Source organism: Myodes glareolus, chromosome 13 (genome assembly GCF_982192425.1).
Source record: "Myodes glareolus chromosome 13, mMyoGla1.1, whole genome shotgun sequence".
NCBI lineage: Eukaryota > Metazoa > Chordata > Mammalia > Rodentia > Cricetidae > Myodes > Myodes glareolus.
The window spans coordinates 43303311-43322140 of NC_142038.1; the positions used below are offsets into that span (position 1 = coordinate 43303311).

General features: G+C 39.9%; 1 protein-coding gene across 1 annotated transcript; it reads right to left on the reverse strand.

Moving 5' to 3' along the window:
• Positions 1–490: 490 nt before the first annotated feature.
• Spink14 (serine peptidase inhibitor Kazal type 14 (putative)) lies at positions 491–4125 on the reverse strand. Its single transcript, XM_048419260.3, has 4 exons — positions 4056–4125; positions 3184–3227; positions 1391–1527; positions 491–536 (listed from the first exon to the last, which is right to left on the reverse strand). Exons 1-4 carry the CDS (start codon positions 4123–4125, stop codon positions 491–493), a joined length of 297 nt encoding a protein of 98 aa, XP_048275217.3.
• Positions 4126–18830: the final 14705 nt, after the last annotated feature.

Genomic DNA, 18830 nt, shown 5'->3' on the forward strand with positions numbered 1-18830 from the left:
TTACATGTTGCTGCTTCAGTGGTTTGCGCAGGAGTGGAGAGGGAGCTTCCTGCTTGCTAGAATATTCCCAGTCTCATTGCTCCAGCCCTACTTCCTGTCTGGCTTTCCCGCCTATACTGCCTGCCTGGCCAATCAGCATTTTATTAAAATATGATTGACAGAATACAGACAATTCTCCCACACCAATAGAGGACATAGATCCAAGACACAAGCCAAGATGTTAAGGAACGTTTGTTTATTTATTGGTAGTGATCAGGATTGATCCCAGGGTCCTCCAACCTATGAGACTGTGATTTACCAGTGAGCTCCATCTCCAGGCCAGAATAGTTTATATATTAAGGAAAACACAGAAGGACTCCGGAGGGATCAACTTCTAACAGGCCTTTGTCATCAAGAATCTATGCAAGGAAAGGCAAAGTTGGGGGGGTGTAAATCATGAGAAGGAAGTGGTTGTGCTGGTCAGGAATGGAAGATACCTAAATTCACTCACCTAACACCTTCCATCGTGATAAAATCTAATTTTCCCACGAGACTTCCTAAAGGGAGGCATAATAATTATTTCATTAAGACATTTTACTTTGGGGAACTAAGAGACAGTCTACAAAGGGAACTGCTTAGACCAAAGGCCAGGGCATTTGCCCCTGAAGCTACGGACGACCTTTGGGAACTAATTTGTCCAATTGGGCCTGAGTTTGGGATATATGAGGTGTAAGTGCCCTCAGCTATTTGTGCACCAGTCTCTCCCTGCTGCTGGATTAGTAACTACGGGGATGATTCAGGCTTTGTGTAGTCTCTTTTGCTCCTGCACACGATTCTTAAAGGGTTACTAGTGGAAGGGCTCCAATCTGACACCGCAGGAATGGTTTTCTTCTTGTAGACTATCCTGCCTCACATAGATCAAAGCTGAACTCTCCATGGCATTGCAATCTAGGTGCCAAATGACCGATTTCCCGTCATGTAAATACAAGGATCTGAGTCATCCATTACAGGCAGTGGACCAACTTCTGCTGTCCCGCTATTATAGTTGAAAGTTATAGACATAGAAGCAGCATAAAATATCTAACAGAAGATAAGAGTAAAATTTGTTCTAAAAATCGAAATGGTGAGGATTGGAGGTGTTTCAGAATTTCTGCAGGGAATCCATCTAACATGGGAATATCAGGACTCAGAGAAAAAAACTCAGCAGGCACTGTTCTGTCTAATGGGTCCACCTTATACGCCAGTAGTCCTTCTGATACTATGGCTCTTCTAAGGAGAGGCTGTTTGCTATCTCCGCAAATGGGAAAAGAAGACCATGTTCATGGCTGCTGGATGTAGGGTTGATAGAAATCACAACTAACAAGCTTAGTCTTAGTTCTTTTCCCCACCCCTGCCCCCACAGAGCACTCACAAGCTCTCAAGACATAAGATGCAGGGGTTATCGTAGGTTACAAAATTGGTGCCACAGATGGGTTGCTTTAAGCCTGGACATGGATCCACTGTTTTATTGAACCAGCTCAAATTTACTTTCTTATAAGGACACTTGATCTGAAATTGAGCAGGAAAAGGTATAATTAGAACCATACTAAAAAACCAGGTCACTTGGAGACTGCACTAATAGCATCTAAGCAAGTCACAACCACATTCAAGTGTCACAAGGCTCTCCTAGTCTATCTGCATAAAGCAAGGACACTGGAATCTATGTACATCTCTTCTGATAAGTATTGTTTTGTGGTCTGATAAGTATCATGTCTTGTGGTCAGGAGCTCCCCTGGTAAGCTACAGTGAGGGAAAAGAAAACATCTAAATTCATGAAGGAAACAAAGCTTAAATCACAAGTACATCTAAAGTGAAAGAATGACCTGCAGCAAATCTACAAAAACACAAAAGAAATAACCTTTAATTTATCCTTTCTTTCACTAATCAAACATTTGGTGGACCCACAATACACACAAGTTTGGGCAAGATAGACAAAAAGGAAAAAACACTCTTCTGTTTGACTGAAACACAAGCTGCAGACGTAATTGGAGCCTCTGCTCAGAGATTCCTATACATTTTTCTGTTTCCAGAATACAAGAGATTACTGTTTTCCATATTTTCAACCTAGAGAATGTGTTCTGTCTATTCTCTCCACAGAAGCACAACTCCTCCAGAGCAGGGACTTTGTGGACACTCATGTTCATGGGTCTTAGAACTCCTCATGGCTAGCAACTGGAAAGTGTTAGAATTCAGAAAGAGTTTCCAGACACCGTGGGATATTCTTGTCTCTGTCTTTGTCTCTCTTTCTGTCTGTCTGTCTCTTTCTCTGTCTCTCTCTCTCTCTTTCTCTCTCTCTCTGGGTGTGTGCGTGTGTGTATGTGTGTCTATATTTGGCTTGGTTCCCAGTTTAGATCACTCTATTGTAGACCCTAATGAATGGTGGACCTGTAACCTTCATCTGAATAGACCTCAAAGAATTTTATAGGTTTTATTGTCTTGGTAAACTTTTGAAATAATGTTTTTTTTTTAAAAAAAGAAACAAACTAAGCTTCACTGGAACAGGGGCAATCTATGAACCTATGTATCCATGAGCACCAGTAGTTTTAGTGAATTTTGAAGAAAAAAAACCAAAAACATTAGGAAGTTAGTAGGGGAAGTTAGAAAGGGAGCAGAAGTAGACGAAATGAAGACACATAATGTACCTGCATGAAATTTTCAAAGAATAGATAAATAAAATTAAAAAACTAAAACATGCTCTTGGCATGTGCCCGCATCTCTCTCTCTTGGGCCCTTCTCTGTCTCTCTCCTCTTTTTCTCTCTCTCTTTCTTTCTCTCCCTCTCCCTCTCTCTTTCTATCTCTGTTACCTTCCCCTTTCTCATCCATAACCCCCTAAATAAATATTTCAATCTCACTCTAAAAAAAAAAAAACTAAAACGTTTGATTCAGAACCTGGAGAGCAATAGCTCAGTGTTTAAAAGCACTTGCTGCTCACTTGCAGCTGGCAAAGGAGCAAGATTCAGTTCCAAGCACCTTCTGAAAGCTTACAATAATTGGTAACTCCAGCTCCAGAAGGTTCAGTGCACATTTCTGGCTCCTGTGGTCACCTGGCAATGTATAATACACTTGCATAGAAACAGGTGAAACACTCATACACAATTTATTTTAAGAATCTTTGAAAAATTGTATTCAAATCTGAGTCCTAGAAAAACCTAGTAGGGAATTACCTTAATAACTCCATGTGGGGGCCACCAAACTCGAGCACCTGGAACTAGAGAATACATAAATATGTTACAGACTTTAATTCCTAATAAATCATAGTCTAATCTACTGACTTGAAAAAAAGCTCCAATTTCTTACTATGCAATTTTGAAGTAACTGAAAATAATATTTCTTTTATTTATTTTTTCATTCCCTTTAAGATATGAACCGGCACTTGGCTCCTGTAAATCACCAGCAGAGGGGAACAGTACATCACTGTTAGGGAAGTTGCCATTCCAGAACATCAAATGCTTTCCTTGATTAATACTTGCCAAGCTGGAGAGGATTGGTATAGTAGGCAGCTGAGAAAGGGGAAAGGTCAGGACTTTATAATTTTTTTTGTGGTTTGCACCCTGCATTTTGCAGGAAGGGAAACGACACCTTCTTGAGCTCAGTAATTTGTGATAGATGTGTGAAAAACCCAGAATGCGATTCTCCTTGTGATTCCCAGCATGATCTGTGCTCTAGAGAGACCACAGGGATTCTCAGCCACTGGGGATCACTGGGAGGCATTTCAAACATTGCATAAAGATATCCTGCTGGTCACTTTTACTCACTACCTTCCTGAATATCAGAGTCCCCTTGACCCTATGCTCTAGGTCCCCCAACATGCATATCATATACAGGAAAACCAAAAACTTCAACTCTCTGGCCCAGAGTCTGACCCACTGTTTCTCTAAGCATGTATGTGTGGCCAAGCATGTATGGAGGTGTTTGGACCTATATTCATATACATGCTTCATTACAGTCATTTTAATTCAAAACATTTACTTGAGAATTACATTGTTAACACTCACAAAACTTTGTATATCTGATGGAAAAAAGCGAAATTACTTACCAGATAGGAGCACCAGTTGTAGCATGATGAAGAACAAAAACAACCACAGTACCTGGAAATATTTGACCATTTTTTCCTTCTGGTACGGCCTTAGGATGCTGTTCTGAGATGCCGGCTCAGGACACCACCTTGTGCTACAATCACCCCAGGAGACATCATCAGAATGCTAAGACAGCTGCTGAAAGACAACCAACCCACTGCACACTCCACTTTAACAACCTGTTCCACACCACTTCAAGAATAAATATATGGGAAAAATTGAACTTTGAATAATAATCTAAAAGCTCAAAAGAGTGCAATTATTGAGTTCAGTGACAGATCTGTGAGTACTCAGGAAACTTAAGAGGAGCAGAAGTTACTATTCTGTGTGTACAATTATGTTAGTTTAGTATGGGGACATTTTTACATCTCTTGAGAAAGACACTCCTTACCTCCAATTCCATTCACATTTATTTTTTTAAAGATGAAAAACCAACCAAAATGGGGCCACTAGAGATTTCTAGACATTACTGGAGAAAAAGGGGGAAGGAAATCTCTATTCTCTCATGAAGTAGAGGTGGGGACTTTGAATCAATATAATATCAGTGACACAATCACCAGACTTGACTGTGTCGAGAATCTTCTGACTGAATATTAAACTCGTTAGGGGTGTTCTGGGATACTGAGAAGCAAGCAAGCAAGTAAGCAAACAAAGAAAACCAAACATCATGTGGCCATATCAGGGCAACCCAGTTCTAATTTCCAAGACCTACCTAACACTGTCTCTAGAGAACACTGTCTCTCTATGACAGTTGGAGTTAGCAGCAGATCCAGAGTTTCTGTCTTGCCTGTGCTTGAAACAACTTGGCACCAAGGTCTTGCTAAGCTCATAACTGTCTTACCCTATCATCTTCTCTAATTCTTCAGGAATGGGGCAGCAACGGTAAAAGCCATCAGTCCAAATTACATCAGCTTCCCTCCTCTTCTTTCATGCCCCATGCTATAGTTGACCCACCTTACAAGGAGGAGACTAAGTTAACGAGCTCCCTTTTGGCTGGTACCTCTTCTTTAAAGCTCCAGTGTTGGGGCCTTCTGAGAGGACAGTATCTGCGTAGAAAAAAGCACTGGGGCATCGTGTGCTGGTCTGAGCAGGCCTTGGTAGATCCAACGTGATTCTTAGGTCAAGGTCAGATCTCAGCAGGGGATGTTGAAAGGACTGGACAGCTGAGAACTGATTCCTGGATAGGGCAGCCAGGGTAGCGTGTAAATGTGCCTGCTGTACTTGGAAGGAGCATAGCCAAACACAGTACACATTCCCCAACAGTTAAGACTTCTCAGGCAGAATTAATAAAAACGAAACAAAACAAAACAACAACAGCAAAGAAACACCTAAGGTAGGGAAGGCTGTAGCACTGATTGGTGATGCAGAGATCCACAGATGCCATCAGCAGTGGGTACACCTCTCAGATTTACACCTGACTTCTCAATGGAGACAATGAAAGCCAGAAGGTCCTGATCAAGCATTATGCAGACATTAAGAGACCACAGATGTCAGCCCAGATTATTATACCCAGTAAAACTTTCAATCACCATAGAAGGACAATACAAAATATTCTATGACAAAACCAGATTTAACAATACCTAGCCACAAACCCAGCCCTACACAAAGTACTAGAAGTAAAACCCCAACCCAAGAAAGTTGGCTACATGAAGAAAAACACAAACAATTGATGATCTCACAACAGCAAATTCCAAAGAGTAGATAAACACAAAATAATATCACTACCAAAAGAACTAAATTAACAGGACATAGCAATCACTTGTCATTAATATCTCTTAATATAAAAAAACTCAACTCACCTATAAAAAGACACAGGCTAACATAGATAGTGTTTACCAAGGCTCTGCACCTTCCCTGACACGGCCAGCTTTTAGAAACTATAAGGGCAAGATTAGGGTGTCTTAGTCTGTGAATTCTGAGAGAACTCAGTAGAGTTTATGTTATACTTCACCAGCGTAGGATACACATTCAAGCTTTACAGTTACTTTTCTTAGTTTCAAGCAAACACTAATATTCATAAATGTTATAGTTGATTATTTCCTATTAGCAGGTGCAAAGGATCCCAGGTCTGCTTGTTATTAAGTGAAATGAAAGGTATCAGAGAGAACACACGCTACAAGCAAAGAATAAGGGAGGTACACCTGTCTGCTGCTGCATCCCTCTATACCAGGGACACTGAAGCCTCACATCCCAAATTTGGCTCACTTTCTACTGCTGTAAATACAGGTTGTTGGTTATCTATCTATCTATCTATCTATCTATCTATCTATCTATCTATCTATCTATCTATCTATCCATCCATCCATCCATCCACCCACCCACCCACCCACCCACCCACCCACCCACCCACCCACCCACCCACCCATCCATCCATCCATCCATCCATCCATCCATCCATCCATCCATCCATCCATCTATCTATCTATCTATCTATCTATCTATCTATCTATCTATCTATCTATCTTTTTTACTTATTTATGTGAGGGACCAGAGTGTTTTAGATTTCTGTCTTTGTTAACTTTCTTTTGACATTCTGAATCACTTTTCCTAGATAATGAGATACCTTGGTGGTTAAAATTTCCTCATGTTCCCATTTCCCATCCCCCTTCTTTCCACCCTCCTTCCAGTTTACCTAGGAAATCGTAACTGCTTTCCCTTCATCACCCCCTCCCGTGTGTGTCCCTCTTAAGTTCTTTTTAACTAGCTTCTCTGGGGTTGTGGATTGTAGCCTGGTTATCCTTTGCTTTACCTCTAATATCCACTTATGAGTGAGTATATACTGTGTTTGTCTTTCTGTGTCTGGGTTACTTCACTCAGGATGTATTTTTATTATTATTATTTTCTAGTTCTATCCTTTTGCCTGCAAAGTGGCTACACAAATTTGAATTCCTACCAGCAATGGAGGAGTGTTCCTCTTATTCCATAGCCTCTCAAGTATAAGCTGTGACCAGTGTTTTTGATTTTAGCTATTCTGATATATGTAAAATGGTATCTCAGAGTCATTTTGATTTGCATTTCCTTGATGGCTAAAGATGTTGAGAAATCTCTTGAATGTCTTTTGGCCATTTTGAGTTTCTTCTGCTGAAAATTCTTTGTTTCGATCTGTATTCCATTTTTAATTGGATTGCTTGGTATTTTGGTGTATAGTTTCTTGAGTTCCTTATATATTTTGGAGATCAGCCCTTTGATCAGATGTGGGGTTGGTGAGGATCTTTTCCCATTCTGTAGATTGCCGTTTTGTCTTATTGACTGTGTCCTTTGTCTTACTGAAATTTCTAAGTTTCAGGAGGTACCATTTATTAATTGTTGCTGTTATGGGGTTAGGGAGAAATTCCCAGGAATCCACAAGGAGGACCCTAGCTCTTAATTGTTTCTCTCAGTGTCCATATTTAGGAAGTGGTCTCCTGTGCCAATGCGTTCAAGTGTACTTTCCACTTTCTCTTCTATGAGGTTCAATGTGGCTGGCTTTATGTTGTGGTCTTTGATCTATTTGAACCTGAGTTTTGGGCATGGTGATAGATATGGATCTCTTTTCATTCTTCTACATACTGATATTCAGTTATGCCAGCATCATTTGTTACATATGCTTTCTTTTTTTCACTTGATATTTTTTGCTTTCTTGGCAAGAATCAGGTGTTTGTAGGTGTGTGGATTAATATCCGAGTCTTTGATTCGGTTCCATTGATCCTCCTTTCTGTTTTACGCCAATTCTAGACTGTTTTCAGTACTGTAGCTCTGTAGTAGAGTTTGAAGTCAGGGATTGTGATGCCTCCAGAAGTTCTTTTATTGTACAGAATTGTTTTGGCTATCCTTGGTTTTTTGCTTTTCCATATGAAGCTGAGTACTGTTTTTCTGAGGTAGTGAAGAATTTTGCTGAGATTTTTTTTCTTTTTTTTTCAAAGTTTATTAAATTATGAAAGTTTCCATTTCCGCCCCTCCTCCTAACACTCTCCCACTCCCCCCTCCCCCTCCTCCTCCCTCTCCATCCCTAAGAGCAGTCAGGGCTTCCAGCCCCGTGGGAAGTCCAAGTTCCTCCCCCCTCCCTCCAGGTCCAGGAAGGTGAGTATCCAAACAGACTGGATCCCAAAAATCCAGTATATACAGAGGAAACAAGTCCCAGTGTCATTATCAATGGCTTTTCAGAAAGACTCCAGGCCAGCCACATTCAGAGAATCCGGCCACATTCAGAAAATCTGGTTGGATCACATGCTCGTTCAGTCCCAGTCCAACTGGCCTTGGCGAACTCTCATCAGACCAGTACCCTTGTATCAGTGGGTGATCGCACCCCTTGCGGTCCTGAGTTTTTTCTTCATGTTCTTCCCCCTTCTGCTCCTCATCTGGACCATGGGGGGCTCAGTCCGGTGCTCCAATGTGGGTTTCCGTCTGTATCGCCATCCATCGTCGGATGAAGAATCTATGGTGATAAGCAAAATCTTCATCAATATGGTTATAGGCCAAGGCCGGTTCAGGCACCCTCTCCTCTGTCCAGAGAACAATCTGGGGATCTCTCCTTGGACCTGGGATCCCACTTATAATCAAGTCTCTTGCAAACCCTAAAATGACTCCCTTAGTTGAGATACATTCTTCCCTGATCCCATATCCATCCTTCCTCCCTCCCCCTATCTCAGTCCCCCGAGTTTTCCCCATTCCTCCCCTACTCCCTTCTCTCTAACCCTCTCCCCATCCAACAACCCTCCCACCCCCCCCATGCACCCGAGGTTACCTGGGATTCTTGTCTATTTCCAATCTCCAGGAGGATAAGTACATGATTTTCTTCAGGTTCACCTTCTTATTTAGCTTCTCTAGGATCTCGAATAATAGGCTCAAAGACCTTTAATTATGGCTAGAATCCACTTATGAGTGAATACATACCATATTCCTCTTTTTGGGTCTGGCTTACCTCACTCAGTAAAGCGTTTTCTATGTCCATCCATTTGCATGCAAAATTCAAGATGTCATTGTTTTTTACCGCTGAGTAAAACTCTAGTGTATATATGTTCCACACCTTTTTTAACCATTCTTCTATTGAGGGGCACCTAGGCTGCTTCCAGGTTCTGGCTATTACAAATAGTGCTGCTATGAACATAGTTGAACAAATGCTTTTGTGGTATGATAGGGCATCTCTTGGGTATATTCCCAAGAGTGGAATTGCTGGGTCTTGAGGGAGATTGACTCCCAGTTTCCTGAGAAACCGCCACACTGATTTCCACAGTGGCTGCACAAGTTTGCATTCCCACCAACAATGGATGAGAGTTCCCCTCTCTTCACATCCTCTCCAGCATAGGCTATCATTGGTGTTTTTGACTTTAGCTAATCTGACCGGCGTAAAATGGTATCTCATAGTTGTTTTGATTTGCATTTCTCTGATCGCTAAGGATGTTGAGCATGACCTTAAGTGTCTTTTGGCCATTCGAAGTTCTTCTGTTGAGAATTCTCTATTCAGATCAGCACCCCATTTTTTAATTGGGTTAATTAGAGTTTTATTGTCTAGTTTCTTGAGTTCTTTGTATATTTTGGAGATCAGACCTTTGTCTGATGAGGGGTTGGTGAAGATCTTCTCCAAGTCAGAAGGTAGCCTTTTTGTCTTACTGACGGTGTTCTTTGCTTTACAGAATCTTCTCAGTTTCAGGAGGTCCCATTTATTCATTGATTCTCTTATTGTCTGTGCTACTGGGGTTCTACTTAGGAAGTGGCCTCTTGTGCCTATATCTTGTAGACTATTTTCCACTTTCTCTTCTATCTGGTTCAAAGTGGTCCAATTAATGTTGATGTCTTTAATCCATTTGGACTTGATTTTTGTGTATGGTGATAGATATGGATCTACTTTCATTCTTCCACAGGTTGACATCCAGTTATGCCAGCACCATTTGTTAAAGATGCTTTCCTTCTTCCATTGCCCCCTTGTCGAAAATTAAGTGTTCATAGGTTTGTGGCTTAATATCTGGGTCTTCTATTTGATTCCATAGGTCGACTTCTCTGTTGTTATGCCAATACCAAGCTGTTTTCAATACTGTAGCTGTGTAATAGAGTTTGAAGTCAGGGATGGTAATGCCTCCAGAAGTTCCTTTATTATATAAGATTGTTCTGGCTATCCTGGGTTTTTTGTTTTTCCATATAAACTTGATTATTGTTCTCTCAAGGTCTGTGAAGAAGTTTGATGGGATTTTGATGGGGATTGCATTGAATCTATAGATTGCTTTTGGTAGAATTGCCATTTTTACTATGTTGATCCTCCCAATCCAAGAGCAAGGGAGATCTTTCCATTTTCTGGTATCCTCCTCTATTTCTTTCTTCAAAGACTTAAAGTTCTTGTCAAATAGGACTTTCACTTCCTTGGTCAGAGTTATCCCAAGATATCTTATGCTATTTGTGGCTATCGTGAAAGGTGAAGTTTCTCTGATTTCCCTCCCTGCTTCTTTATCCTTTGTGTATAGGAGGGCAACTGATTTTTTGGAGTTGATCTTGTATCCTGCCACATTACTAAAGGTGTTTATCAGCTGTAGGAGTTCTTTGGTAGAGTTTTTGGGGTCGCTCTTGTATGCTATCTTATCGTTTGCAAATAACGAGAGTTTAATTTCTTATTTTCCAATTTGAATCCCCTTGATCCCCTTATGTTGTCGTATTGCTATTGCTAGAACTTCTAGCACTATATTGAAGAGGTATAGGGAGAGTGGACAGTCTTGTCTTGTTTCTGATTTCAATGGAATGGCTTTGAGTTTCTCTCCGTTCAGTTTAATGTTAGCTGTTGGCTTGCTGTAAATAGCTTTTATTATATTTAGGTATGATCCTTGTATCCCCAATCTCTTCAACACCTTTATCATAAAGGGATGTTGGGTTTTGTCAAATGCTTTTTCAGCATCCAATGAAATGATCATATGGGTTTTTTTTCTTTCAGTTTATTTATATGATGGATTACATTTATAGATTTGCGTATGTTGAACCAGCCCTGCATCTCTGGAATGAAGCCTACTTGATCATAATGGATAATTTTTCTAATGTGTTCTTGGAATCGGTTTGCCAGGATTTTGTTGAGAATTTTTGCGTCAATGTTCATGAGTGAGATTGGCCTGTAATTATCTTTCTTGGTTGTGTCTTTATGTGGTTTTTGTATCAGGGTAACTGTAGCTTCATAAAAAGAGTTTGGCAATGACTCTTCTGTTTCTATATTGTGAAATACCTTAAGGAGTATAGGTATCCGCTCTTCTTGGAAGTTCTGGTAGAATTCTGCATTGAAACCATCTGGCCATGGGCTTTTTTTGGTCGGGAGGTTTTTGATAACAGCTTCTAATTCTTCCCGACTAACAGGTCTATTTAGATTGTTCACCTGGTCTTGATTTAACTTTGGTAAATGGTATTTATCTAAAAACCAATCCATTTCTTGTACATTTTCCAACTTTGTGGCATATAAACTTTGGTAGTAAGATCTAATGATTCTCTGAATTTCCTCTGTGTCTGTTGTTATGTCCCCCTTTTCATTTCTGATCTTATTAATTTGAGTGCTCTCTCTCTGCCTTTTGATTAGTTTGGCTAGGGGTTTGTCAATCTTGTTGATTTTCTCCAAGAACCAACTTTTTGTTTTGTTGATTTTTTGGATTGTTTTCTGTGTTTCTATTTTGTTGATTTCAGCCCTCAGTTTGATTATTTCCAGTCTTCTACTCCTCCTGGGAGAGTCTGCTTCTCTTTTTTCCAGAGTTTTTAGGTGTGCTGTTAAGACTCCAATATGTGCTTTCTCCTTTTTCTTTAAATGTACACTTAGTGCTATGAACTTTCCTCTTAGCACTGCTTTCATTGTGTCCCATAGGTTTGAGTATGTTGTGTCTTTATTTTGATTAAATTCAAGGAAGACTTTAATTTCTTTCTTTATTTCTTCCTTGACCCAGGGATGATTAAGTAGTTGACTGTTCAACTTCCACGCGTTTGTAGGCTTTCTGGTGTTCGAATTGTTATTGAATTCTAACTTTATACCGTGGTGATCCGACAAGACACAGGTGGTTACTAATATTTTTTTGTATCTGTGGAAGTTTGCTTTGTTACCGAGTATGTAGTCAATTTTTGAGATGGTTCCATGAGCTGCAGAGAAGAAGGTATATTCTTTTCTATTTGGGTGGAATGTTCTATAGATATCTGTTAAGTCCATTTGATTCATTACCTCTAGTAATTATCTTATTTCTCTGTTGAGTTTCTGTTTGATTGACCTGTCCTTTGGTGAGAGAGGTGTGTTGAAGTCTCCTACTATTAGTGTGTGTGGTTTGATGACTGCTTTGAGTTTTAAAAGTTTTTCTTTTACTTAAGTGGGTGCTTTTATATTAGGGGCATAGATATTCAGGATTGAGACTTCCTCCTGATGAATTGTTCCCGTTATGAGTATGAAATGTCCATCTCCATCTCTTCTGATTGATTTTAGTTTGAAGTCAATTTTGTTAGATATTAGAATGGCCACACCAGCTTGTTTCTTAGGTCCGTTTGCTTGGAAAACCTTTTCCCAACCCTTTACTCTGAGTAGATGTCTATCTTTGTGTTTGAGGTGTGTTTCTTGTAAACAGCAGAATGTTGGATCCTGTTTTTGTATCCAATCTCTTAGTCTGTGCCTAAAGGTGAGTTGAGTCCATTAATATTAAGTGATATTAATGACCAGTGGTTGTTGATTCCGGTTATTACTTTTTCTTGTGTGTGTGTGTGTAGTAGAGTTTGTGTGTTTCTCTTCTTTGAGTTGTGGTTGTGAAGGGTCGCTAGATGTCTGGGTTATTGTAGGTAGTGATGGCAATGTTGGATTCCTTGGGTTGCAATTTTCCTTCTATTACTTTCTGTAAGGTTGGATTTGTGGCTACGAATTGTTTAAATTTATTTTTATCCTGGAATATTTTGTTTTCTCCGTTGATAGTGAATGATAGCTTGGCTGGGTATAGTAGTCTGGGCTTGCATCCATGGTCTCTTAGTTTCTGCAGTACTTCTATCCAGAATCTTCTGGCTTTCATGGTTTCCATAGAGAAGTCCGGTGTAAGCCTGATAGGTTTACCTTTATAAGTTACTTGACCTTTTTCCTTTGCAGCTCTTAATATTCTTTCTTTAATCTGCATGTTTTGTGTTTTGATTATTATATGGCGAGGGGATGTTTTTTTTCTGATCCAGTCTATTCGGTGTTCTGTATGCTTCTTGCACCTTCATAGGAATATCGTTCTTTAGATTAGGAAAGTTTTCTTCTATAATTTTGTTGAATATATTTTCTGGGCCTTTGATCTGCCATTCTTCTCCTTCTTCAATCCCTATTATTCTTAGATTTGGTTTTTTATTGTGTCCCACAATTCTTGAATGTTTTGTGATGAGAATTTGTTGGATTTCCTGTTTTCTTTGGTCAGAGCGTTTAATTTCTCTATGGTGTCCTCAGAATCTGAGATTCTTTCTTCTGTCTCTTGTATTCTGTTGGTTATGCTTGTTTCTGAAGTCTCTGTTCGTTTACCTAGATTTTCCATAGCCAGCCGGCCCTTGGTTTGTGATTTCTTCATTGACTCCATTTCAGTTTTCAAATCTTGAACTGTTTCCATTACCTGTTTGATTGTTTTTTCTTGGTTTCCCAGAATTTCATTTACGGATTTACTCATTTCTTCAAACTTTTTGGTATATTTCTCTTCCATTTCTTTACTCATTTCCTCAATCTTTTTTGTTATACTTATCTTCCATTTCTTTATGGCAGGTTTTCACCTCCTGTTTATGTTCCTCTATTATTTTCATATAGATCTGCTTAGAGTCGATTTCTTCTATTTCTTTTGGAGTAGGGTGTTCAATTCTTTTCATTTCGTGCTCCCTGGATTCTGGAGATGTCGTGTTGCCTTTCAGGTTGTTGGAGGAATTCTTGCATTGGCGCCTGCCCATCTCCATCTCTCTGGATGAAAATCCTCTGCACTCTCTGGATAGAACTCCTCAGCACTCTCTGGATAGAGCTCCTCAGCACTGCAGCTGGGATAGCTGGCCTTCCCAGGGCCCAGGAGACAAGAGTGCAGAGGCAGTGGGGGCAGGGAGGGGTCCGGTGAAACATGGAAGACCCTGCCACAGAAGCTGAGGGGGGGGGGGCTGTGCTCCCTTCCTGGGCTGGCCTCCCAGGCTAGCTCCCACTCACCTCTCCAGGTAGAACTCCTCGGCACTGCTACCTTTTGCTGAGATTTTGATGAGCATTGTATTGAATCTGTAGATTGCTTTTGGTAAGATTGCCATTTTTACTATGTTAATTCTGCCTACCCAAGAGCATGGGAGATTTTTCCACTTTCTGGTGTCTTCTTCAATTTCTTTCTTCAAAGATTTAAAGTTCTTGCCATACAAGACTTCCACTATTTGCTTAGAGTTACTCCAAGATATTTTGTGCTATTTGTGACTATTGTGAAGGGTGATGTTTCTCTGATTTCTTTCTCAGCCCATTTATATTGTTTCTTTGCTTTTATTTTGCTGATTTCAGCTCTCAATTTGATCATTTCCTGTCATTTAGTCTCCTGGGTGAGTTTGCTTCTGTTTGTTCTAAAGTTTTCAAATGTTCTGTTAATTCACCAGTGTAGGATTTTTCCAGCTTCTTTATGTAGACATCTAATGCTATGAACTTTCCTCTTAACACTGCTTTCATTGTGTTCCATAAATCTGGGTATGTTGTATGGTCATTTTTATTGAAGTCTTTAATTTCTCCCTTTGTTTCTTCCTTGATCCATTGATGCTTTTGATGAACATTGTTTAATTTCCATGTGTTTGTGGGCTTTCTGGAATTAGTGTTGCTGTTGAATTCTAATTTTAAGCCATGGTGATCTGATAAGATACAAGGAACTAATCCAATTTTTTTGTACCTGTTCAAGTTTGTTTTGTCACTGAGGATGTGGTCAGTCTTTGTGAAGATTCCATGAGGTGCTGAGAAGAAGGTATATTCTTTTATGTTGGGATAGAATGTTCTATAGATGTCTACTAAGTCCATTTGAATCATAACATCTGTTAGTTCCCTTATTCCTCTGTGAAATTTCTGTCTGGTAGACCTATCCAGTGGTTAAAGTGGGGGGTTGAAGTCTCCCACTATTAGTTTGGGGGGTTTAATGTATGATTTAAGCCTTAGAAGTGTTTCTTTTACATATGAGGATGCCCTTGTATTTGGGCATAGATGTTCAATACTGAGATTTCCTCTTGATAGGTTTTTTTTCTGTGACTAATAATGAAATGTCCTTCTTTGTCTCTTTTGATTGATTTTAGTGTGAAGTCTATTTTGTTAGCTATTAAGATAGCTACACCAGCTTGTTTCTTAGATCCATTTGATTGGAAAATTTTTTCCCAATCCTTTACTCTGAGACAATGTCTGTCTTTGAAGTTGAGGTGTGTTTCTTGTATGCAGCAGAAAGATGGATTTTGTTTTTGTTTCCAGTCTGTTAGCCTGTGTTAGCCTATGAAGTATAACATAAACTCTACTGAGTTCTCTCAGAATCCACAGACTAAGGCATCCTAATCTTGCCTTTATAGCTTCTAAAAGCTGGCAGTGTCAGGGAAGGTGCAGAGCCTTGGTAAACACTATCAAGGAATGCCAGGAGAAAACAAATGACTAAATACAAACACTAATTTAACTGAGAAACACTGTTAATGGAAATTGCAAAGAAGGGCAATTTGTATCTGAGTTTTACCTTGAGATTGTAAAAATTCTTTTGTTATTGCCTAATGCTTGCTATAAAAGGAGGAGTTTGAAAACTGTCCTGTGCCACAGCTTTACAAGTTCTCTGGCTGTGACCTCAGCTAGTTGATAAGCTTTTTGTGCCCCATGGGGATTTATTTTTTTAAGTTTTTATTTTTTTCCTGGAATAAAGCTTGCTGCTGATTTGGTGGTCTGTCCCCATCTTTGCACAACTCCCGTGGACCCAACAAACATGTTCAGCTAGTGCCTACATAGAGCCTTTATCCCTATGTTCCAATATCTTTGGTACGGGAAGGTACTCTGCATGCTATCAAAAGAAAAACATAAACACTAAACCACCTTCACCAACACTTTGATCTCCAATGGAGTTCTGTCTGCAAGATAGGCTAAGGCCAAACAAAAACTGATTTGACTTAAGGCCCATTCAACAAGATGGAAACCTTACCAACATCACTTGAGTGACCAGGGATCTAGGATAAAATCAAATAATACTGACCTAAAAAATGAAAAAAAATGTATTGGTAGCATGACTCCTAATTGTGAGGGTCTTGCAAGCTTCACTGCCTGAAGAGAAATGAACCATAGGTGGCAAGAGGAAACCTGGTTTAGGAAGACTTACTTAGACTGGGTGGTTCAAATTTCTGGAGTCTGACCCCAAGCAGCAAGCTCGCTTATTTATTTATTTATTTATTTATTTATTTCGCTATTTATTTTACATATTTAAGCACAATACGACTTTGAAAAAAGTTTCCTCGTGACAACTATCACAATAAAGGCTAAGGCATGACTACATCTAAACTCCCTTGAAAAGTATATGTCTTTTACAAAGTAAATGTAACCTCTTCCACAAGAATGGGCTCTATTAGCTGAGAAACAATGCTCAGGATAAAGGACATTCCAGTGCCAGATGGCTCCATAGGATAACGATGATTATGAGGTTATTAACACATTCATTCCCAGTCTTCTGGATGGAAAACAGGTACACAGATCCCTTTCTTTGAAGAGAAGAGCATGTGTGGGTTTTTTGTTTGTTTGTTTGTTTTGGTTTTGTTTGTCAAGACAGGGTTCTTGTAGCTTTGGAGCCTGTCCCGGAACTAGCTTTTGTAGATCAGGCTGGCCTCAAACTCACAGAGATCCTCCTGCCTCTGCCTCCCAAGTATTGGGATTAAAGGCATGCACCACCACTGCCTGGCAAGCATGTGTGTTTAACAACTTGGGTTTCTCTATTGCTATCTATAAGCATGTGAACCTCCCACCTTCTACATCCAATCATATTTGGTTATACTCATAGAACAATGCCTAGTACTGCTGTCATCAGAGAAGCTTCCTCCTGCAAGAAATGGGAACAAATATAGAGACCCACAACTAGACATTACACAGAGCAGGAGAGAACTTCAAACACCCAGCCCTAAATTTGATTTTGATGTCTCCATCAAATCCCTCCCCTCGAGGCTCAGGTAACCTCAGAGAAGATAAAGCAGAAAGAATGTGAGAGTCAGAAGGAGGGAGGAGACCAGGAGAAACAGACCCTCTAAGTCAACATGAGCAAAGTTCAAAGGACCTCACAGAGGCTGAAGCAGCAAGCACAGAGACGACACAGGTCTGCACAAGGTCCTCTGAGCTTATAGTATGGCTTCCAGCTTAGTGTTTTTACGGAATTCCTGAGTGTGTGGAGGAGTGCATCTCTGATTCTTGTGCTTTTTTTTCCTTCAAATTATTTGTCCTACCCAACTTAAATGTGATAGTTTATGGTTTTTTGTTTGTTTTCTTTATTGATTTTATTGAGCTAAACATTTTTCTCTGCTCCCCTCCCTGCCTCTCTTCTCCTTTTCTCAACCCTCTCCCATGGTTCCCATGCTCCCAATTTACTCAGGAGAGCTTATTTTTTACTACTTATCATGTAGATTAAATCAATGTATGTCTCTCTTAGTGTTCTCAATATTGTCTAACAGTCTAGGTTGTCCAAGATTGTGATTTATAGGCTGACTTTATTTGCTTTATATTTAAAATCCACTTATGAATGAGAACATAAATGTCATTCTGGGTCTGGGTTTCCTCACTCAAAATGAAGTTTTCTAGCTCCATCCATCCATTTGCTGGAAAATTTCAAGATGTCAATATTTTTCTTTGCTGTGTAGTACTCCATTGTGAAAATGTACATTTTCCTTATCCATTCTTTTCAGTTGAGGGCCATGTAGATTATTTCCACATTCTGGCTATGAAACAATGGTGCTATGAACATAGTTGAGCACATGTCCTTGGGGTACAATTGAGTATCCTTTGGATATGTACCCAAAAGTGGTATTGCTGGGTCTCGAGGAAAGTTGTTTCCTAATTTTCTGAGAAATCGCCATACAGATATCCAAAGAGGCTGTACCAGCTTGCACTCCCAACAGCAATGCAGCAGTGTTCCCTTTACCCCATAACCTCTCCAGCATAAGTTGTCATCAGTGTTTTTGATCTTGGCCATTCTTACAGGTGTAAGATGAAATCTCAGAGTTGTTTAGATTTGCATTTCTCCAATGACTAAGGATGTTGAGCATTTCCTTAAGTTTCTTTCAGCCATTTTAGATTCTTCTGTTGAGAGTTCTCTGTTTAGGTCAGTACTCCATTTTTTGATTGGGGTATTTGTTCTTTTGATGACCCATTTCTTGTGTTCTTTCTATATTTTGGAGATCAGACCTCTGTTTGATGTGGGGTTGGTTAAGATATTTTCCCATTCTGTAGACTGCCATTTTGTAATGTTGACTGTGTCCTTTGCCTTACAGAAATTTCTAAGTTTCAGGAGGTACCATTTATTAATTGTTGCTGTTATGGGGTTTGGGAGAAACCTGGTGCTTAGGAAATTCCTAGGAATCCACAAGGAGGATCCTAACTACGACTCCTAGCAATAGCGGAGAGGAGAGAGTGCCTGATTGGGCCCTCGCCTAGCCAGATAAGTGACTAGCCTCATTGGCATGACAGAACTAAAATCTAGTAACTGATGGAAGCAGATGCAGTGACTCACAACCCAGCATTAGACTGAGCTACTAGAGTTCAGTTGAAGAGAGGGAGGAGTAATCATATGAGCAGGGGGCAGTCAAGATCA

What these genes read in the sequence shown, in the direction of transcription:
- Spink14 (XM_048419260.3), bottom strand. Translation starts at nt 4,125, where the DNA reads ATGGTCAAATATTTCCAGGTACTGTGGTTGTTTTTGTTCTTCATCATG. An exon ending in ACAACTGGTGCTCCTATCTG is followed by an intron (nt 3,228 to 4,055) that starts GTAAGTAATTTC and finishes TGTATTCTCTAG; the next exon opens with TTCCAGGTGCTCGAGTTTGG. An exon ending in ATCTTATGTCTTGAGAGCTT is followed by an intron (nt 537 to 1,390) that starts GTGAGTGCTCTG and finishes GCCTCCCTTTAG; the next exon opens with GAAGTCTCGTGGGAAAATTA.